The 23851-nt window shown below is 35.5% G+C and overlaps 1 protein-coding gene across 1 annotated transcript in view; it reads right to left on the reverse strand.

Annotated features, from left to right (window-relative positions):
• Positions 1-859: 859 nt before the first annotated feature.
• HERC4 (HECT and RLD domain containing E3 ubiquitin protein ligase 4) overlaps positions 860-23851 on the reverse strand; it is a 131806-nt gene continuing 108814 nt past the window's right edge. Inside the window, exons 21-26 of the mRNA XM_019624801.1 lie at positions 14444-14610; positions 13766-13832; positions 11269-11351; positions 7715-7898; positions 2700-2802; positions 860-1530 (exon numbers count right to left, since the gene is read on the reverse strand). Coding sequence (XP_019480346.1) covers positions 1322-1530; positions 2700-2802; positions 7715-7898; positions 11269-11351; positions 13766-13832; positions 14444-14610 — 813 coding nt within the window. The 3' untranslated portion in view covers positions 860-1321. The remainder of the gene's footprint in view (positions 1531-2699; positions 2803-7714; positions 7899-11268; positions 11352-13765; positions 13833-14443; positions 14611-23851) is intronic.

A 23851-nucleotide genomic window follows, 5' to 3' on the forward strand; every position in this document is an offset into this window, starting at 1 on the left:
AACACATTAACATTGCCACAGTCAAATATACAAATACTCCCATTTAGGCTAATTTAATACCGCAAACAGCCTTAACAATTCAGATCAGGCTTTGCTGCAAAATGAGATAAGCAAATTTTTTCAAAGTTGTTTTGGCTAAGACACGTGAGGACCTCTATAAAACAAACAAATTTGTATGGGAATGGGAACAATTCAAAATTTAAAGAGACCTTCCTTAAAACATTACTCTTTTTGAAGAATTTTGAATCTTATATGAGAACCACTGAAATTTTAAATATTAAACCAGTAAATCTTTATTATTTAAACAGTTTTCATGGCATTTTATAAATTTAAAAAATAAATATTTGCATTAGAGCAGAAAGTCACATGTGTTGCATCAACTCACTGTTACAATTTAATGACAGGAGATAACTAAGCCATCAGCACCATAAAACTGCTAAGATTTGTTTCTTAAAAATTGAAGGAAATAGTTCTAAAGCATTGAAAATTCAGTCTAAATACCAACCTGCAGCATCAATAGTTTCAAAAGCTATATATAACCCAGTGATTGGTCCTCATAGTAGCCAGTGTTTCTATTTCTGGCAACTATAGGACAAAGTTCTTCCATTACTAAATATTAAGCTTTTTGATAACCCCCCATTTATCAGTAGCATCTCCAGCTTCACAAAAGGAAAGAACTACAAGTTATTTAGATAACTTCTATCTGTAATTTAGGTTTGCACAAGGACATTTTAGTCTAGCAACAAAAAAAAAAGAGCAAAGATTGTGTTTTCACCATATTTTTTGCTTTTATAGATTCTCAGAATAAGATTTAAATCATAATTTTTAACCCTTAAAAGTCAGTTCAATTACAACCATAGAAACTGTACTGGTATCAGACCATTACTATTTTATTACAAAACTTAACATTATTTACAAAATGAAAAAATAATCGAATGACTATTGCAAGCCAAAGTTAAAGGTTTTTCACCCAGTGATTGAAGAAAAATCAAGCAACATTTCCATGCACTCACACACTACATCATTTGTGAAATATGCAAACTCTTAAAATTCATGTTAGTAAAACTTCAATGTATTCACAATGCTTGCATGTTTATTGGAAGATGGCCAAAAAAATCCATGGTTCTGTACAATAAGTTTAATATTAACACAGTTCATTTTCCTTTAATTTTTGGCTTTCATGAATACTCACAGCATCAAACATTTTGCAATTATGATATAACAGTACTTCTTGTCACCTTGCTGAATTCATCACCACAAGAAAAACCCAAATTATCAGTTTAATACTTTTGCAGTAAACTGAATAGTTACAACTCCAAAGTTATATTAAACTGAAGCCTTCATTGTGATCAATAGCTTGGATCAGTTTAGAGCGCAGAGTTTCTTTTTCTGTGTATTTTGGAAGATCCAGAAGATTAAAACAGGTATGGGAAACCGGGAGATATTCCTCACCACCTCCTGTTGACTGGATGACTAGTTTTAGACTCTTCATACCAAGAATAGGAATGCGATCACTACCTGTCAAAAATACTGCCAAGGAAAAAAAAGTCAACCACTTTCATCACAACATAGGGTAATCAAGTTATTTAGTATAGTCACTATAGTAAAGCTTTACATTAACATTTACTCTTATGTGGAAGTCTATCTCCAGAATTTGTGAAAGCATGATTTTTTGAAACATAATTATACATCCACACAGTAATTTTTTTAAGTGTAATCTTAATATTAGCACACAGGAGGTGCTTAGTAAATATTTGATAAATGAATGACCACTGTCCCTGACAAAAACATTTTGGGATCCTTCTTAGGGAACAAGCTGTCTAGAACTAGTTTATAAATCAAATGCAAAATGCAGTTTTGATTATGACTATTTCTATTTGTTTTGTTTCTGTCATTTTTTTTTTTTTTTTAACTGAGCCATCCTGCCACCTGTTGGCAGCTCAGCTTGGGCCGGGCATCGAACCGCTGTTGCTCAGAGCTCAAACTCTTGAGGGAGCTCTTAACCAACTGAGCCATGTTGCTGTCATTTTTAAACAAAAATTTACTATGGCAACCAAAACTCACATCACTTAAGAATGACTTATCATCCTTATGATATGCAAAATAGTTTAACCAAGATTCTCGTTTCATTTATCAAAGAGATTCACAAAAATATTCTTGGCAATAGCAGAAGTATCAAAGGCAATGTCATTGATTTAGATACATAGTCTTACAACTTTATTTAAAAAGTAAAATAGAATACAGATTTTAACAGATGAAACAGAGATTAGGTTATAAATAAGAGAATTAAGTCCTGGAAAAGAAAAGTTCTATTTGCTATAGAAATTCCCAAAGTTTTGGTGCAGGAGCAAAGAGAAAAGAAAAAATGACTCAAAACAAAAAAGATCTTTTGAGAAATTCTACAAGAAAGTACAACCCTTGTTTTGTTTTCATTTGAAAGAACCAATTCTATTTTGGAGGCAAATTGAATTTAGCTTTTAAAATAATAAAACACATGTAATAAAAAATGAAGATTTAAAAAATTATTCTAACTGAAAATGAAAACAGAAACTTGGGATAATACTGTAAGAAAATAATCTTATTCACCAAAGTGAATCAATCTCCTATGAGAATAAGTTTAATAATTAGAGTCCTATGAGAATAAGTTTAATAATTAGAGTCCATTCTCATAAAACATAGAACGAGTTAGCAATACTTACGCAGGAATTGTTTTTTCTTTTCCAATGGCAATTCATGAAACACCTCCCAAAAAATTTTTATCGTAGGATGGTCTGCCCAATACTCCCCTTTGTATTCTGTATTCTAAAAACAACATAATCTCTTATTAATATTAAAGGACATTAGTTTTGTCTTGAATCTAAAAAATTGGCTTCACTTCCTTAGCACATAAACATTGTCCAGTAAAAGTTCATGCGATTCAGCTAATTACCTATTATTTTCTGGACATTTTGTAATTTGGAACTATTATTGGGTTAGAGGAAGTCATGACGCATTTTTGCAACAAAAAACATGGAAAAAATACGTCATGACTTTTCCGACAACACAATAGTTCCAGGAGTAAGGGAAGAAAATATGTATGAATCATCAGAAATGTTCTGCTGATTGCAGTATCTTCTAAAGTAAATATCTAAAGGATAAATTAGAATTACTAAATTATTAATTGATTATTAAAGTTCAACCTGAAATTATCTGTGATAATTACAAACTTTTATTTTCATAAACAGAAGTCAAATTAATAATTATTTTCCCTTCTATTAGTATCTTCCCTTTTAAAAAATGGCAATAAGAGCAACACTAATTTGTGACAGTCAGTATACAAGATGGACCCCAATTATCTCTGCCACCTATTTATTATTCATACCCTTGTGTAGTCCCCTCCCACACTAGAAAGGCCTGACCTCTGTAATCACTAGGCTATTGTGGATATGAGAAATACATGACTTCTGAAGGTAGAACATAAATGACTCTATGGCTTCTGCCCCTTTTTGATCACTCTCTCTGGGGGGGAGCCAGCTGCCGTTTCATGAGGACGCTCAAACAACCCTATGGAGAGGTCCTTGTGGTGAGATACTGAGGCCTTCGACCAACAGTCATGTGGGTTAGCCATCTTGGAAGGGAAACTATCCTTAATCAAGGCTTCAGAGGGCTAAAGCACCAGTCATATCTTGACTACCTCATGAGAGACCCCTGAACTAAAACCACCAAGCAAAGCCATTCCTGAATTCCTGACCCACAAAAACTGTGAGACAATAAATGTTCACTGTTATTTTTAAGCCACTAAGTTTTGGGGTAATTTGCAGCCAACTTCCCCTTTAAAAAAATACTGGCACTAGGTATAAAGGGGATAGGGAGGAGAGAGAGAATTAAGAGAATTAATACACTGTGAAGTGTTGTGTGTTTTTTTAATTCAGCCACAGTTCTTTAACTTTTAGTTCTTAGACAGCAAGAACCTTCCAGAATCAGAGCCTTTGGACACACTGTTCCCTCAGCTTAAACCACTTAGACACATCCACCTTCTTTCTTTGTTCATCAGGCTAATTTCAATTCATCCTTTAGGGCTCAGATTAAATATCACCTAATTTATCCATTGACTCATTCAACAAATACATGAGTTTTAGTTAACATCTGGGGCCTTGGGGATACCACAGTGAACCAAGTTCTTACCTACCTGGTGGAGATTTGTGTAGCCCAGGTTAGATTCCTTATATACCATTCATTAAATTCTCTTCTATTCATTATGGTTCAATGACTTAATGTTTAGAGTCCTTATTAAAGGGCAAAGATCATGTCTCAATCTTAATACTGCTGTCTTCCTAATTTCTTGCATAGTATTAGGCATCCTTCAGGGGCTTAATATATATTTGCTAATGAGCTTCCTGAATTTCGGGCTCTATTTGTAGCCATTATTATCTCCATGACTGAGATAGTCTTACAGTCTGTGAGCACATTTAGTGGGAAATGATGGCTAAAGTTTTTCCTCTTTTTCTTACACCTCTAGATGGTTCTGGGTAAATGTGTACACAGTCCTGATGATAAAAGCGCATTTATTATTTACGAATTATAACGAATCAGATGTACAATGGAAGAAACCAAAGTTTACTAAAAAATTACTGAATTACTAGTTCTCACTGAATGGATACTTCTATCAATTATATCTTCAGGCAAAGTTATACTTACTGAGTGCTAGGTTCTGGAAATACAACAGTGAACAAAGACACACAAAAAACCTTCATGGTGTTTACACAATGTCGTGAGGGTAAAGGGAAAACAGAGAGTAAAGACAATTAAGTAAAACTTAGGTAAGTCATCCAGTAAAGGTTTCTGAGAAGGTAAAAAGAAATAAAGGAAGTGAGAGCAAGAGCCATTTGGAATTATCAAAGTGAAGAGAATTCCAGGCACACGGAACAGCAAAGAAAAAGTCCCCACGACTGGCATGTTCCTGGAGGGTTGTAGGCTCAGCAAAAAGGCCAATCGGCTAAAGCAGAGTAGGTGAAAGAACAATGACAGGAGATGAGGCAAGAAGGACATATTATGTAGGACCTCAGGTTTGATGAGAGGTCATTTTCATTTTAGGGTGACTGGAGGTGAGGTCCATTTCCACTGGGATCTCCTTACAGTATAGCTTTGTTCTCTTCGGCAGATCAATTTACCCCCCAAAAAGAAATCTTCCATCGCCTTCCTAGAGGATTTAAGCCTGGGTACCAGATTTCTGCATGTCATCCTCAATTCTATCTGGTCCCCCAGATACTAAAGCTGCTCTCTAGAATTGTCTTTTGTTGGGTAGGAGAAGGGACATGAAATGTCTAATAATTCCTTAAATTAGTTTTAAAGTAATTCTATTGCTTTTAGCCCAACCCCGCATCCCCGCCATTATAGTAACACAATATACCAATTCCCAAGCCTTTCAGAGATTCTGGGGTGTGAAATTGGCTGCCTCTTCATAGTCCCTCCAGAGGCTTAGAATTCAATTTTCTTTACTCTAAGCCACTCATGAATTCAGCCACATTTTTCCCATCTTCCACTATTTTTTTTCTCTTGTTCACTGTATTTTTATATTTTCATGCTCTGTGTATTCCAATTTTTATTCTTTTATTGTCATTCTAGTGAGATTTTGGGATGGAGCAGAGAGATAAACGTGTTTATTCCGCTATGTTTAACCTGAAGTCCTAAATTATGTTTTGATTTAAAAATTTTATTCCCAGCCGGCTGAGTGGTACGTTGATTAAGAGCTGGCTTGGGATGCCAGCTCTGAGCAGCAGGACCCCAGTTCGGATCCCACATGAGGGCCAGTGACGCTGCGCCCTCTACAGCTAAAATGGTGAACAACAGCTCGACCTGGAAATGGGCTGTTGTGAGTCACCGGTGATGACGCAGTCTGCACCCTCTACTGCCATGAGCTACCGTGAGTGGCTGGCAGTTGGCGTGAGCTGCCAAGAGCCGCCGTCCAGTGGCCAGCGACCTATCTGCCTCACCCGGGAAGAGCGCAATGATAATACCAACATGGGCCAGTGAAATGACGTCCTCCACAACTAGACTGAAGAAAAAAGGACAGCAACTTGTCTGTTATCCTCCCCCGATTCCCCAAAGCTGTTCCCCTCTCCCAATTCTCCAATAAAATCTTTAAAAAAAAAAAATTTTTTTTATTCCCTAAATTACTACACAGTAAAATTGACCTTTTCTGGTGTGTGTATAGTTCTACAAGTTTTAAACACACGCATAGATTTGTGTAACCACCACCACCATCACACAATCAGGATACTGACCAATTCCAGCACCCTGAAGAACTCTCTTCCGCTACCCTGCAGTTACATACTCCCTCCCATCCTTAGCCTCTGTTCACCTTAGTTCTGTCTTTTTAAGAATGTCATATAAATAGAATAATATGATATGTAATCCCTTGAGACTGGCTTCTTTCACTCAGCAGAATGCCGAGTCATCCCAGTTGTTGCATGTATCAATAGAAAATTCCTTTTTTATTGCTCAGTAGTATTCTACTGCGTTACTGCATGGATGTACCACAGTTGGTTTATCCACTCACACACTGAAGAACATCTGGGTCATTTCAAGTTTTTGATTTGTTTGCAGATTTTCAAAACATGTTAAAAAAATTGTGGTAAAATACACATAAAATGAAGTTTACCACTTTAACCCTTTTTAAGTGTACAGTCTGACGGCACTAAGTACATTCATGCTGTTGTGCAACCATCATTACCCATCTCTAGGCCTCTTTTCATCTTGCAAACTCTGTACCCATTAAACAATAACTCATTCCTCTCTTGTTTATAGATTTTTGTGTGAACATAACTAAATACCTATGAGTGGAACTTCTAAGTCAGGTAGCAAGTGTATGTTTGTAAGAAAATGTCAAACTGTTTCCAAAATGGCTATACCATCTGTATTCCCACCAGCAATATATGAGAGTTCCCAATGCTCTGTATCTTTGTTGACTTAGTATTTTTTTTTTATGTTAGCTACTTAATAGTTTTAATCATTCAGTTTTAGATGGGGCATCTATGCAGCCTCTGTGACACTTCTCTATATGAACACCAAAACCACAATAAAAATGCTATCTAATTCATACATAATTAGAATCCATTCATTGTGGAGCAGGAAGGGTACGGTGTTTTCCTATTAAAATGACAGTGATAAATAATGTAAAATGGAAAACAATAAATGAGAGGACAAGATTTCCATCAACAGGGCCGGCCAAGTGGTACGTTGCTTAAGAGCTGGCTTGGATGTCAGAGGGCCCCAGTTCAGATCCCACATATGAGGGCCAGTGACACTGCCCTCTACAGCTAAGATGTTGAACAACAGCTCAACCTGGAGCTGGGCCGCCGTGAGTCACTGGCGACGGCGTAGGCTGCAGCCCCTGCTGCAGTGGGTTGCTATGGGCTACCATGTGTAGCCAGCAGCCAGTGTGAGCGGCCAGCAGCCGCCATGAGCAGCTGGCCATCCAGAAGCCAGCGACTGATCTGCCTCACCCGGGAAGAGTGCAATGATGGTGTAAACTTGGGCCAGTGAAGCAACGTCCTCTACAACTAGATTGAAGAACAAAAGGACAGCAACTTGTCTGTCCCCCTTCCCCCATTCCCCAGCACTGTTCCCATCCCCCCAATAAAAAACATCTTAAAAACAAAAGATTTCCATCAACAAAACATGTTTTCCTTTTGCCTTTCCATTTAAACAATATAAGAGATGTGTTTTCCCCTACCTTTTCCAGTTCCTTCCAATCATAGTTTGTATTTCCAATAACCATTGCTTGTAATTCATTAGGCTGGAAGAGCTGAAGGACTTTTCCTCCACAGACCTTATGAAAGCCCGCATGAAAAGCATCAAATAAGGAAGCCACCGATTTATTGAATATGTAATCCACATAAGCATCAACAAACTCCTGCCTAGAAATGAGAAATCGCACATGCACAGAATATAAAAATCATTTTTATGGAGAATACATAGTGTAGTCTTACAAAAACTTTGAATGCTCCTGTACTTTTTGCTACTTACTTACAAAACTGATTAAGTATGACTAGGGTGCAAATCTTCATGGAGAAATTTATTATTATTTCTGTACAGAAAGCTGGTACATTTATGAGGCATGTATACTTATCCATCATTCACAGCCATTCTTAGGCTATTCCTAGGTGAAACATGTCATTTCCCAATAAGAAGAATGATGATGCAAATGGCTATCAAAATAATTTTGAAACTCACTAATTGACAATTTGTATGCACCATTACACATATATCCCTATAAAGAGTGATCTGTTAAAAGTATGAGGTCATGAAAAAATAAAGAGTTTGGGATTCAGGCTATTTGACAGACTACAATGTTTTTCCTTAGGTTTCAAGAAATCCGGAACAAAACTTATTTTAAAAACTAAATATCCAAAAGGGGTATTAAGATTTCGTTTAGGATAATCATTAAAGACTACAAGTGCAGTTTCTTTTCAGATGTATGTGTATACATATATGTACACACACAGATACAAACACTTGGATGCTCTTTTGCCTATGTGATACACAAGGAAACTGTAAAGAAAAAAAGAAAGCCCCTTTATCCGGTAATTAGAAATACAACTTTATTCAATTTGTTCCATTATCCACAAACACTTTATGTAGGTATCTGATCAAATAAATAACGAGAATGGGTATTATAGGATTTCAATATTTTACACTCCTGTCTTCCAAATTAAAAAGGATGACTCTACAAATGGAAATACTGGTAAATTTAGTCATCTAAATATACATCTACAGATAGTCATCTACAGATAATCTTAGCAAACTATAAAATAATTTCAAACTGAATTTACAAAAAAAAAAAGGTTAAAGGATGCCTATACTATACTGTAAAATATAAAGTTGCATGGGCATTTGCTATTAGGTTCTGATGAGAAGGAGATAACTTTGTAATGCATAGTTTTATAATTTATCTAGTTAGAAAGTCAAATTCACCCATACTAGTTAAGTCCCTTAAAAGTCCCTTAAGTATAAACGGCTAAATTGTTTTATGTGCTAACATTTTTGTCTGCAACATTTGCATTATGTAATTAGGATTGGTAGTAAGAGGATCAAAACTATTTCTAAACTAAATCATCTATGTGAAATCAAATTTTTAGAAACTTAAAAGAATTAGAAACTTTAAAAGCAAAAGAAAGGTCTTTCTAAATCAGTTTTTCAAAACCAACGTTTTAAAAAAAGGATAGTTAGAAAGACCTAAATTTTTTTCACATTATTTTAAAAACAACTCATTTTTATCAAATTAAGACATATGCACAGTTAAAAATGTCAAACAGTAATAATTCTAAAAGCCAACAATTACTGAGCACACACATGTGCTAGGTAGGTACTGTTCTAAGCGTCTAAAAATTATTGCCACATTCAATCCTCAAAATAACCCCATACAGTAGGTACAATTTATCACTCCATTTTACAGAAAAGGACTGAGGCATGGAGACATCCACTATTCACCTAAAGTTACACAGCTTCTAAATAGCAGAATCAGGATTATAATCATTTGGATCATTAAGCTAGTTTGTCTAAAGAATTACAACACAATAGAAGAACAAAGCATTTCTCTGTCTTCAATCTTTCTACCACAAATTCCGTATTCAAAGGCAACTATTTGTTAATTCTTTTTGCTATTCCTTCTGATATTTACCTTCAAACTATTGTAGAACATAGTTCTATTGTTAGTCCTTGATTTTCAAACTTAAGTATTATCTAACAAATTATCTATTGTGAAAGGTGAGGATTTACCTTTTATTTCATTGTCCAACACTCATCACTTTGCCTCCCTGAATGCTCCCATTAAAACAATTTTTGGTTCAATATTCATTTAACAATGAATGTCAATCTCCTCTCAATTCACTCAAATATATCAGGTAGCATCAGCTCCACTTTTCTCCTGGAGACAATTATCCCGAAGCCCTCCATCCTCTGGTTCTAGCCCAGATTGGTTGCTCCTTCTACACAGTGCTGTTTCTGAAGAAGGAATCCTCTTTGCCTCTCTCCTATACTGGATCCTATTTTTTTGGATCCTGTGTCTTCCTTTCTTGGTTTAATTTCTTAATTTGGTAGAACACTTCCTAAGAAAAATACATTGGAAGTAAATTCCCTGAGACTCAGCATGTATGAAAATGTTTTATACACTCACACACTTGATAGTTTCTATAAGTTAAAAATAAATTTCTCCCAGAATTTTTATCTAGCTTCAGTGCCATTCATTATAAGTTTGATGTTATTTTGATTCTTAATTCTTTGCATATTGCCTGGGTTTATTTTCTGGAGGGCTTTAGGGTTCCTTTTATTCCCAGATTTTGAAATTTTATGTATTTTGCCTTAGTATGTATCTTTTTTTCACCTCCATGCTTTCTATCTTAAAAGGCACTTCATTCAGTTCTGGGGAGTATTTTGGTATCATTTCTTTGACAAATTCCATTCATTCCATTTCTTTTCATTTTTAATAGTATCCATATGGATACTACCCTTACCATTTTGAGGGTACTGGTTTCAGTTTCTTCATCCTGCATTGTTTCTCTTTCCTTGACATTCTTTTTGGCTGTTTTGGTCTTTCCTTAAATGTCTATTGACCTTTGGCTATCCATTCACAGTTAAGTTAGGCAGTTTCCCCAGAGAAGACTCCTTCAATATACAGTGTAAAGGAGGAAGGAGCTATATAGATCTCAAATTCCCTATTTTCAGTTAAGCCCCTTGTCCCTGTCTGTGCCTAACTGTCCTCAAAATTCACAGTACCTTTAGTTCAAATCTCTCCAGGAGGTAAATTTCTAATCATCTGCCCAGGCTGGAGAGGGAAAGTTGCCAGGCTACTGTTAGAAGGGAAATGGGTTTCTAACTGCTTCTTAAAACAGCCAGTCTTTGTTTCCAGCATTCTCCCAAACTCCATATGCTTTCTAACATATTTTTTATTCTCAATGCCTGAGCCTTTGTTCTACAGTATAAACTGGCTGCGTTCTAGGCTCCTCCCAATCCATTTTATGTTGCCATTGTTTTTTAGCTTCCAGATATGTATTTGCTGTTTTCTCCTCTTGCTTCTCTTTGTTCTTGTTGTTTATGATCTTTTTAATCCCCTTTATGAATGTCTTGAAGGAATTTCAGGAGCAAAAGACAGATTAGATTACTTCCTTGCTAACCATTAAAAAAGTTTTATCTGAGTAAAAACTTAAGGTTGTGACATGTTTCTAAATACAGAAAAAAAATGCCCACTGAATCTTATTTCTACCACTGATGCTGCTATAATTCACTTACCGATTTTGTCTGTTTACAGCTGTGTCTGCACCGTTTAGAACGAGCTCTTTCACTTCTGTTGCACCAAAGTTTTCAACTGTGATCTATTAATTTAAATTTTTTTAAAAAGTCAATGTCAGGCTCAAAATTTTATTAGATTATTTTAATAACCTATTATTATAGTCTACCTTTCTCTCATTAAGTATAAGAACTAATAAATATGAGATAAAATCCTTGCTACCATAAGCTAATTTGAATTCTGCATAAAGCCACAACTAGAAATTTTCATCTTTTCTAGTAGTTTGAAATTCTACCTTGATTAACTAATTACAATGTACCAAGTGTTTGGTTAGTTAAGTACAGGAAACTGAGTATTTATTGTGCACAAAATTTTATAACGGTCACTACATGAGTAAAATATTAGAAAGGATGTTTTCCTTGACAAATAATAGAAGTGTCAGAATGCATTCAGCTTAAAACAGCTATTCAGTCTTCCGACATGAAAGCTGCCAGTCCTGTATTCCTTGTATCTCCTTTGTATTCTTGATCACAGGCAGTTTTTCCAGTTATGTCATTAACTTGATTTACAAAGGCAGTCAGTTGTTTTGAAACTTTTTATTTCCTTTACTAGTTTGCTAATTTTCCTATAAATATTACCATTGCCGCCTTCATATCTCTTCTATGTCCTCTTTTTGGAATAATATCCTCTTCCATTAAAACATTTTTTTAGTACCTGCTAGCTATAAAATACTATACGGGGGAAGTGAGATAATAAAATGAAAGATGAATAAATCCCTGTGCTGGAGTTTACTATCTAACAAAGGAATAGAAATGTTATATTTAAAAAGCTCATTATAATAAAGTAAATGCTATAATAGGGGCATGAACAAAACGCTATTAGACCACGAAGGAAAGAAAACTTACTTCTAACTGGAGAAAGTATGAAAGACCTTGAGGAAGAAATGTCATTTGAAAATCAAGAAAGAGCAGGGCTCTGAAAGATTGGGAGGGGGTGGGATTTCCAACTGAGCACACAGACTGAACAAAATGATAGATATGAAAGTTGGTATATCAAATTCTGAAAATGTATGGCTCTAAAAACCAGGACAGTCGAGTATGTGAAAGAAAACTGCGACATGACAAAACTTGGTATGAATGGAAAGTTAGAAAGAATGCCAGGTTACAAATGTTTTTGAAGCCCATTCTAAAGTTATTATTCTACATGGAATAAAGAATCACTGAAAATATCTGGGAAAGAAATGGTAGTGTGAAGGAATGTCTGAATTACCATAGTTCTTGAATATACTAAGCATTCACAAACTTGGATATTGATAAATTACAAAGTAAATTACTTGGAACCCAATGTTTCAATCAACTGAGATGATCAACAAAGGTTCACAGATAACTACACATTTATAAGTGAATTAATTGAAAAGGGGAACCAAAATTTCAGTAAATAGAAAAAGTCCAAGGAGGGTTTTTTTCCTTAAAAAAATTTTATTAAAATAAATTTATTTCATCTTAAAACTACTAAATTTTCTTATAACTGCAATAATGTGCCAATTCTTAAAATGATCAAAGAATGAACTTTTCTGAGGGGGCACATAATTTTTTTGGCAGATTGTGTGATAGAAGAATATTGTATTTTTTGTCAGCTTTGACCACAAGATCATAAAAAAAACTTGTGAGAGGAAAACAAACAAATATGCAAATACAATTTTTAAAAAGAAAGAGAACGGAAGGTTTTACCTCTTCCCAAGAGTCTAATTTATAATATTCAAATTGTTCCCTTCTAAAGTGCCTTATTATAACCTTTGCTGATTTTCTCTTTTTTCATTGTCAACTATTCCACTTTTGCCAGATCCTCATTCGTCAATGGCTTTACATGTAACTGGATGAGTTACTCAACATCCCCTTTCACTGAATTAAATTCTGCATCTTTTACAAGATTTGCAATTTCATTTTCCAAATAATATTCCAATGTATTTGCATTCGTATTATGCTAAGTTGTCCAACATTAAGGAAGACAAAATGGGCAAGAATGAATATTAGTGTGAAGTAGAAAGGGATGTCTGAGTGGGAATTGATCTTTTAAGTGGTAAGTTCATTAGTGAATATTATCATGTAATAATAATCTTTGCTTCTCTAAACATTTTTGTAATTGCAGACTCAAAAATGAACACTTGAATAAAGAGGACCTCTATATTTGTAAAGATCTTCAGCACATAGGCTCTGAAGTCACAGAGCTGGGTATAAATAATATGTTTGACCTGTAATGATTGTTTTAAGTTTTCTTCATCGGTAAAATAAGGATAAGAATACCAATCTCACAGGATGGTTATGAAGATTACATGAAATCATACATGTACTAGGACTAGCATATAGTTAATGCTCAATAAATGTTAGCTAAAGGGTTCTTTACAAATTCTATTCATCCAAACAAAGAAAACCATAAAGCACAGCTATTAAATAAAAGAGATGGTGAATAATCAGGCTGCCCTATGTGTTTCCATCTTACCGTAAAATTCAGACAAAATGTCTCCTCGATGTCATCTTCTGGATAATCCAGTAACTGTTGCATGCTTCTGCAAAACAGCATACATGTTGCTGTGAGGTAAATATTACTAGGTATTTTGACTATTTTGCTTATTAGTAAGTATATATTTCTCATCATTCTTGATTAAAATCCTTCTATTAATTTGTACTTTAATATTTGTTTCAGAATGGTAGAGGTACAATGGCAGTCTTATAAACAATACTGAAGAAAAAAAAATCACTCTAAGGCCATGTATCCATCCATTTTCAACATTTGTCCTTATTTATATACAATTTTTATTCTATTTTATGTAATAAATACAAAGAAATTTTACATATTCCAGCTAGGAATGAAGGTGATCAGAAGTAAAAGTCCAAATAAATCACTTAACTACTTGCAGAAAACAACTTCCTAAATTTATTATCTAATAATGGCAAAGTATTATTAAACCCCTAAGAAATTTAGCAAATGGTTTTATACACATAAGTCTTTCAGTAAAAAATTTTGGATCAGAGTAACACAATGGGTTTTCTTTCCTTTATTAGAACAGTTTCTATTTTGCAAATTCAACAATAACAAGACACAATCATCCCTCAAAGGAAAGTTTTCTATACATTCCCTATTTCCTAAACTCCACCCTTGCCAGTTTTTACAACTAACCTCCCAACATCAGGCATTAGTTCTTTCAAATCATCCAAGGATGGCTTCTTTTTCAGCAGTTTCTTATATAAAGCCAAAGGAAAATGGAGGTCCACAATAGTAAAATTATAAATTGCTAATCCACAGATTACACCAATCAGGTGGAACAAATCACTGTCTTCAAATGTCTAAAAATATAAGAAAAAAAGTAAAGACTTATTCTCTAAGTTTAAACATTATTTTCTGATTACAAAAACACATACTTGTAGTAGAAAATTTCGAAGATACAGAAAATAACAACAAATGACAAAAAATTTCATTCTCATTCCTATCTCCCTTAATATTGCTTTTAGTATTTTTTTGTGCATTTCCATCCAATGTATTCTCTAAGACAAACAAAATTAAAATCTATCTGAGATCATACTATACCTATAACTTCACAACTATCTTTTTCCCTAGAAATATAAACATTTCTACATCATTAAGCATTAAATTAAAAAAGGAAATTACTAGAATATTTTCTGATTTAAAAAATTATACACATTCAGGGCCGGCCGAGTGGCGCGATGGTTAAGAACTCGCTTGGGATGCCAGAGGGCCCCGGTTCGGATCCCACATATGAGGGCCAGTGACACTGCCCTCCACAGCTAAGATGCTGAACAACAGCTCGACCTGGAGCTGGGCTGCCGTGGGTCGCTGGCGATGGCATAGGCTGCAGCCCCTGTGGCAGTGGGTTGCCATGGGCTACCGTGTGTAGCCAGCAAGCCAGCAGCCAGCAGCCGCAGTGAGCGGCCGTCCAAAAAGCCAGCGATTGATCTGCCTCGCCTGGGAAGAGCGCAATGATGGTGTCAACTTGGACCAGTGAAACAACATCCTCCACAACTAGACTGAAGAACAAAACGACAGCAACTTGTCTGTTCCCATCCCCAATTCCCCAATAAAAATCTTAAAAATAAAATAAAATAAAGTAAATACTGGCACAAAAAATAAATAAATAAATAAATAAGTATACACATTCAAAACATAGAAAATAAAAGACATAAAAAAACCACTAAGAAATTATTTTAAATATTTTTATGTATTTTCATCTACTGTAAGTTCAGAAATATTAAAACATTTGTTTCTCATTTTTCTAATACAAACACAAGTATTTTCTTATGTCATCAAATATTCTTCCAGAACATGATTTTAGGGCCGCCGAGTGGCGCAATGGTTAAGAGCTGGCTTGGGACGCCAGAGGGCCCTGGTTAGGATCTCACATATGAGGGCCAGTGACACTGCCCTCTACAGCTAAGATGCTGAACAACAGCTCAACCTGGAGCTGGACTGCTGTGAGTCTCTGGGACAACGTAGGCTGCAGCCCCTGCTGCAGTGGATTGCCATGGGCTACTGTGTGTAGCCAGCAGCCAGCGTGAGTGGCCCTCAAGCCGCCGTGAGCGGCTGTCCAGAAGCCGGCGACTGATCTGCCTCACCCAGGAAGAGCGCAATGACGGTGCCAACTTGGGCCAGTGAAACAACATCCTCCACAACGAGACTGAAGAACAAAAGGACAGCATCTTGTCTGTTCCCCTTCCCCCAATCCCCAGCGCTGTTCCCATCCCCCCAATTCCCCAGTAAAAAAAATCTTTAAAAAAAATAAAAAATAAAAAAATTTTATCAAAACATTTTAATGGCTGCATACTGCACCATATAAAAGCACCATGGTTTGCTAAATCAGCTTTTTTACTATAGTTGGACATTTAGATTACTAAACACTGAAAACAATGCTTATTCCACACCCCACCCTCCAACTTTAGAGAAGTAATATATATTCTATGAGCATGAGTTAAAAGAAAAAAGTTTTTATTAGATCTGGGGCTCCAGACATGGTTCATTCACTATCCAGCCTCATGTTTTTAAAGATAAAAATACCATTTATCTCACATGGTTGTTGCGAGGATTAAATGGGATAAGGTATGCAAAATGTTTTTATCACAGTGCCTAACGTGCACAGTAAAGGCTCAACAAATGTTAGTTATTTTAACTAGTTAGTAATATTCAAAATAAGATGGGCATCTTTTTTTGCATATATTTCGGTCCACAGTTTGGAATATTTCCTTAGGAGAATTCTGCTTTGTAAGGAAGAATTACAAAATCAAAGTACAGTTAAGCATACTGCCAAACTGTTTTCCTCCACACCTGTTCCAGTTTATACTGCCATCTGTAATCCAGGAAACTGCCTATCTTTCCACATTTTCATCTGTGCAAACTACAAACACACAAACACATTTCTGTCTGAGTTAAAAATGACAACTTGTTTTAGTATATACTTTTGACTATTAGTGGTACTTAAAATTAGGGATTTGTGTGTCCTTGTGAAATGCCTCTTCAGGCACTTGGCCTATTTATCTTTTGGGGCTAGTGTTTTCTTATATATTTATATTTGAATTCTTCATAATAGGAATATTACCCTATGTCACATTTGTTACATATATCCCAGTCTGTTACACACTTTTTAATTTTGTTTTTATTATGCATAAATTTCATATTTTTCAGTGCTCAAATTAATATTTTTCCGTTTTGATGTCCTACACTGTGCTTAAGTTCAAAAAGTCCTTCTTTAATAGGGCAGAGTGCACAATGTGTTACTCTCTTCCTCCTGAAATCCTTCTATAAAGGAATAAAACTGGCATAAACCCACACAAAAAAAATAGGGGAGGGTTTTAATAGCACTAAACAGATGTTACTATTTCAAAATATGAAAAATAGATAAATGGCTGGTAACTGATTTGGTAAGCAGAAAAAACTGAAACAATAGCTTTTAGGAAGAAAGCCAATGAAAAAAAGCTAATTTGACCGCAGGTTCAGGAACTGGAGGTATCAGTCAATATCTGTAAAGTCAAAGGTAGCCCAGCTGGCTCAGTTGTTAAAGTATAAGACTCTGCAAGTCAGAAGTATTAGAGTGGTGTTGAAAACAGAACATTTGGTGGAAAGTCTTTTGCCTTTCTGAACAGGATAAACCAAAGAAAGAGGTTCTGGAATCTGAGACAGCTGATGGTCAAGGTGCTGCATTAAAAACAAAGGGATCAAACAGAGGTCTGTATAGTGAACAATGAGAATCCTCGCTTCTCTTTACGGTATTTGGAATACTAATTTAGAACACTGACAGCCAGGGCTACAACCTTTCTTAAAAACCCAAAGGGTAAAAAAACCTATATATGCTAACTTCTGGAGTTCTTCCTTGAACTCCACCTACTCTATCAACGAGGCCTATAAAGTAAAAATGCGTATGCCCATACACATAAAGTATCTAGGTAGCTTTTCAGTGTCACACTTTTCAATGTAAATAAACAGTCAAGGATCACAAGAAAAAGACAAAAGAAACCTGAAGGAATAGGAGGTACTGTGGGAAAACAAACAAAAAACTATGTCAAACAAACAAACAAACAAAAAGTGTCCAGTATTCAACAAAAATTTATTAAGCATACAAACTGAAGAATAAAATATGGCCCAGTCACAAGAAAAAAAATTAATACAAACTGTCCTTGAGAAAGCCTAGACATTGGACTTATTAGATGAAGATTTTAAATCAGCTGTCTTAAATATGCTCAGAGCTAAACAAACTATGGAAAAATAACTAAAGATAATTAGAGGAACAATGTCTCATCAAATAGAGAATATTAATAAAGAAAGAAAAACTCTGAAAAGGAACCAAAAAGAAATTCTGCAAATAAAATTTCTGGAGCTGTGAAGTACAATAACTGAAGTGAAAAATTCACTAGAAGGGTACAAAAGGAGATTTGAACAGGCGGAAAAAATAATCAGCAAACTTGAAGATAAGTCAACTGAGATTATCCACACTGAGGAAAAACAGCAGGAAAAAAGAATAAGACAATGTGAACAGAGCAGAGCCTGAGAGACCTGTGGGACACCATCAAGTGTACCATCCTAGTCTCAGAAGGATAGGAGAAAAAGCAGCAGAAAAAATATTTGAAAAAATGGTTGAAAACGCCCCAAATTTGATGAAAGACAATCTAACACCCAAGAAGCTCAACAAATTCCAAGCATGACAAACTTGAGATCCATGTCCAGGCACATTCTAATTAAAGTAAGTATTGAAAGCCAATTACAAAGAGAGTATTTATTGAAACCAGCAAAAGAGAAGCAACTCACCACATAGCAGGTGAGATTAATCTCAATGTTCATCTTCTCAATGAGATTAATAGCAAATTTCTAATCAGAATTCATGCATTCCAAAAGGCAGTGAGATGACATATTTAAAGAGATGAAAGAAAAAACTGGCAAACAAGACCTTCTCTACAAGAAATGCTAACATCCTTCAGGCTGACTGGAAAAAATGCTACATAGTAACTCAAAACCATAAGAAGAAATAAAAAAACTCTGGTAAAGGTAGCTACAAAGGTAAATATAAAGTTAATATAATATTATTGTATTTTTTATTTTTCCCTATACGGTTTAAAAGACAAATGAATAAAATGATTATAAATCTATAATGGGCACACAACATATAAAGCTGTTAAGTTGTGAAGATAACAAAATAATGGGAGAAAGTCAGAGCTGTTCCAAGAGCAGTTTCTATACACTACTGAAGTTAAGTGGGTATTAATTCAAACTAAACTGTTATAAATTTAAGATGTTAATTGTAACCTCCAGAGCAACTACTAAGAAAATAATAGAAATATATACAGAAATGGAAATGACAAGGGAATCAAAACAATATACTAGAAAAAAATCAATTAAACACCACAAAAGGCAGTAACAGAGGAACTGAAACACAAAGAAAACATGACATATAGAAAAAAATAGCAAAATGGCGGAAGTGCTTCCTCATCAGTAATGACTTTACACGTAAATAAATAAATAAATAAATAAATAAATAAATAACAGCAGTGACTGGCAGAATGGATTTCCAAAAGAAAACAAACCATGATTCAACTATATGCTGTCTACAAGCCTCACTTCAGATCCAATGACACAAGTAGGTTGTTAAGTAAGTTTGGGAAAAGATATCCCATGCAAATAACCAAAAGAGAGCTGAATGGCTATACTAATATCAGACAAAAAAAGACTTTAAGACACGTTCTTCTTGTGCCGGCCGAGTGGCGTGTTTGTTAAGAGTTGGCTTGGGACACCAGCTCTGAGCAGCAGGGCCCTGGTTCGGATACCATATGAGGGCCAGTGACGCTGCACCCTCTACAGCTAAGATGGTGAACAACAGCTTGACCTGGAGCTGGGCTGCCGTGAGTCGCTGGCAACGGCATTGGCTGCAGTGGGGCTGGCCAGTAGCGGGCATGCGCTTTCATGAGCTGCCATGAGCCACTATGAGCGACCATCCAATGGTCGGCGAGCAACTGCCTCACACAGGAAGAGTGTAATGATAATACAACATGGTCCAGTGAAGCGACGTCCTCCACAACTAGACTGAAGAACAAAAGGACAGCAACTTTTCTGTTTCCCTCCCCCAATTCCCCAATAAAATCTTAAAAAAAAAAAAGACACGTTCTTCTCAAGTGCACACGGAACATTTTCCAGGATATACCATATGTTAGTTCACAATAAGTTTCAATAAATTTATAAAGACTAAAATCACGAAAAAACCTTCTTAAGACTACAATGAAACTAGAAGTCAATAACAGAAAAAAATATGGAAAATTCACAAAGATGTGGAAATTAAAACAACATAAACAATAAATGAGTCAAAGATGATTATCACAAGGGAAATAGGAAAATATAAGACTAACCAACCAAGGAACAAAAACAGTCCTTTCCATCTGTGGTTGGGAATCTCTGGATGCAGAGAGCCAACTGTATGTACTGGTCTACACCATTTTACATAAGGGACTTCAGCATCCATAGATTTTGGTACCCACAGGGCATCCTGGAACTCATCTCCCTTGGATACTGAGGGACAATTGCAATAAAGATTAAAGTGGAGATAAGTGAAATAGAGAATAGAATTACAATGCACAGAAGCAACAAAAGCAAAAGCTAATTCTTTATAAATGTTGTATTTATTTATTTTTTTTCTTTTTCTTTTTTTTTTTTTTAAAGATTTTTTTATTGGGGAATTGGGGGGATGGGAACAGTGTTGGGGAATGGGGGAAGGGGAACAGACAAGTTGCTGTCGTTTTGTCCTTCATTCTAGTTGTGGAGGACGTTGCTTCACTGGCCCAAGTTGGCACTATCATTGCGCTCCAGCTTCTGGACGGCCGCTCACAGTGGCTGCTGGCTGCTCACGCTGGCTGCTGGTTACACACGGTAGCCCATGGCAACACACTGCCACAGGGGCTGCAGCCCACGCCGTCGCCGGCGACCCACGGCAGCCCAGCTCCAGGTTGAGCTGTTGTTCAGCATCTTAGCTGCAGAGGGCAGTGTCACTGGCCCTCATATGTGGGATCCGAACCGGGGCCCTCTGGCATCCCAAGCGAGTTCTTAACCATCGCGCCACTCGGCCGGCCCCAAAAGCTAATTCTTTAGATCAACAAAATTGACAAACCTTTAGCTACAATAGAATGGCCAAGGAGAGAAATGGAGGAGACTCACTTTACTAAAAAAAATCTAATTTGAAGTGGAGACATTACTATTGAGCTCACATTAAAAAAAAGGATAATAAGACAATACTATGAATAATTGTATGCCAACAAAACAGATAATGTAGATGAGATAAATTCCTAGAAACATACAAACTACCAAACTGCTACTAGAAGAACTAGCAATCTTTAAAAGACCTATTACAAGAAAAGAGATTGAATCACTCATCAAAAATGTTCCAACAAAACAAAGCCTAGGACCAGACTTTAAAAAGAAGAATTAACACCAATCTTTCTAAAACTCTTCCAAGAAATGGAAGAGGAGGGAACAGTTTCTAACTCATTCTATGAGGTCAGCAGTACCATGATACCAAAGCCAACGACATCACACACACAAAAAGGAAAAATATAGACCAGTATCCCTTGCAAATAAGGGTGGAAAAATCATCAACAGAATACTAGCAAACTGAATCCAGCAGAATATTAAAAGGATTATACACCATTACCAAGTGGACTTTATCCCAGGAATGTCAGGTGGTTCAACCAATGTAATACATGCATTAATGGAATGAAGAAGGAAACTACATGATCATTTCAACTGATGCAGAAAAAGCATTTGATAAAATCCAACACTCGTTCATGATAAATATACAACGAACTAGGCACAGATTAACATGATAAAAGGGATTTATGAAAAACCAGTTAACACCCCACTCAGATCAGGAACAAGAGGAACTAATGTTCATTTTTACCACTTGTACTCAACAGTGTACTGAGGGCTCTAGGGCAATTAGGCAAGAAAAAGAAATAAAGGTGTCCAAATGGGAAAGAAAAAAGTAAAATTAAATCTATTGGATTTATAGATGACATGCTCTTGTATACTGAAAATCCTAAAGAGTCTACAAAAAACTACTAAGAGCTAATAAATGAATTTAGCAAAGTTGCATGATACAAGATCAACAAACAAAAATCAGTTGTATTTCTATACACTAGCAATGAACAAACCAGAAGTAAAAGTAATAAAACAATTCCATTTATGATAGCATCAAAAAGGTCAAAATATTCAGAAATAAATTTAACCAAGGAGATGCAAAATTTGTACACTGAAATCTATAAAATGTTGCTGAAAAAAATTAAAAACCTAAATAAACAGAAAGGCATCTCATGTTCATAGACTGGAAGACAATAGTGTTAAAATGGCAATACTTCCCAAAAAATGATCTACAGATTCAACACATTCTCTATCAAAACCTCAATGGCCTTTTTTGCAGAAATGAAAAAGCTAACCAAAAATTCATACAGAATTGCAAGAGCTCCTTAATAGTCAAAGCAATATTGAATGAGAAGAACAAAGTGGGAGGATTCACACATTCCAATTTCAAAACCTACTACAAAGCGCAGTAAACAAGATGGTGTGGTACTGGCAAAAGTCTAGACATATATACATCACCGAAATAAAACTGAGAGTTTGGAAATAAATCCGTAAGTCAGTTTTCGACAAGAGTGCCAAGACTATTCAATGGGGGAAAGAACAGTCTCTTTAACAAACAATAGTGGAACAACCAGATATTCACATGCAAAGAATAAAGTTGAAATCTTATCTCACGCCATAGACAAAAATTACCTCAATATAGATGAAAGGCCTAAATATTACAACTAAAACTGTAAAACTCTTAGACGAAACCCCAGGGATAAATAAATCTTCATGACCTTAAATTTGTGAATGGTTTCTTAGTTATGATACCAAAAGCACAAGCAACAACAGAAAAAATAGACAACTAAGACATCACCAAAATTTTAAACTTTTGTGACAACAATAAGACAAACAATCCAATTAAAAACACATTTTGAAGGGCCGGCCGAGTGGCTCAATTGGTTAAGAGCTCGCTCAAGAGTTGGAGCTCTGAGCAACAGCAGTTCGATGCCCGGCCCGAGCTGAGCACTGAGCTGCCAACAGGTGGCAGGATGGCTCAGCTTAAAAAAAAAAAAGACATTTTGAGAGGAGAAAAAAAAAAAAAGACATTTTGCTAAGGAAGATAAACAAATGACCAGATATCATTAGCCATCAGTGAAATGCAAATCAAAACCACAATGAGATACCACTTCGCACCCACTATAATAAGAAATAAATATATAAATATATTTTTAAAAAATAAAAAAAGGGAAATAGCAAACATTGAGCAATAATGCAGAGAAATTGAAATCCTCATATATTGCTGAATGGAATGTAAAATGGTACAGCCATTGTGGAAAAGTTTGGTGGTTCCTCAAAAGTCAAACAGAATTATCACATGACCCAGCAAATCCACTCCTCCTATATATCCAAAATAATTGCAAACAGTGCATAAACAAAAACTTGTACGTAAGTGTTCACAGCAGCAGTATTCACAATATTCTACCAAAAGAGGTAAAGAACCCAAACATCCACCTACTGATGAATGGATAAACAAAATGCGGTGTATTCATACAATGGAAAATTATTCAGCTATAAAAAGGAATGAAGAACGGATACATGGTACAACATGGATGATCCTTGGAAACATTTTGCTTAGTGAAAAAAGACAGACACAAAACGCTACATTATTGTGTGACTCCAGTTACAACAAATATCAAGAATAGAGAAATCCACGGATAATAGAGTAGTGGTTGTCAGGGGCTGGAGGGAAAAGGAAATGGGGAGTAACTACTTAAATGTGCACCAGTTTCCTTTTGAGGTGATAAAATATTCCAGAACTAGATAGTGGTTATGGATGCACAACACTGTGAATTACTAAATGTTGCTAAATTGTACCTTTTAAAATTCCTAAAGTGGTAAATTTTAACTCATTAAAAAAATTAAAATAAGAAAGAACATACAGTCCTCTGTCTTCCTCCCTCCCCTTGTCAGGGCTGAGCTTTT

This window comes from Hipposideros armiger, unplaced genomic scaffold (genome assembly GCF_001890085.2).
Source record: "Hipposideros armiger isolate ML-2016 unplaced genomic scaffold, ASM189008v1 scaffold_15, whole genome shotgun sequence".
Taxonomy (NCBI): domain Eukaryota; kingdom Metazoa; phylum Chordata; class Mammalia; order Chiroptera; family Hipposideridae; genus Hipposideros; species Hipposideros armiger.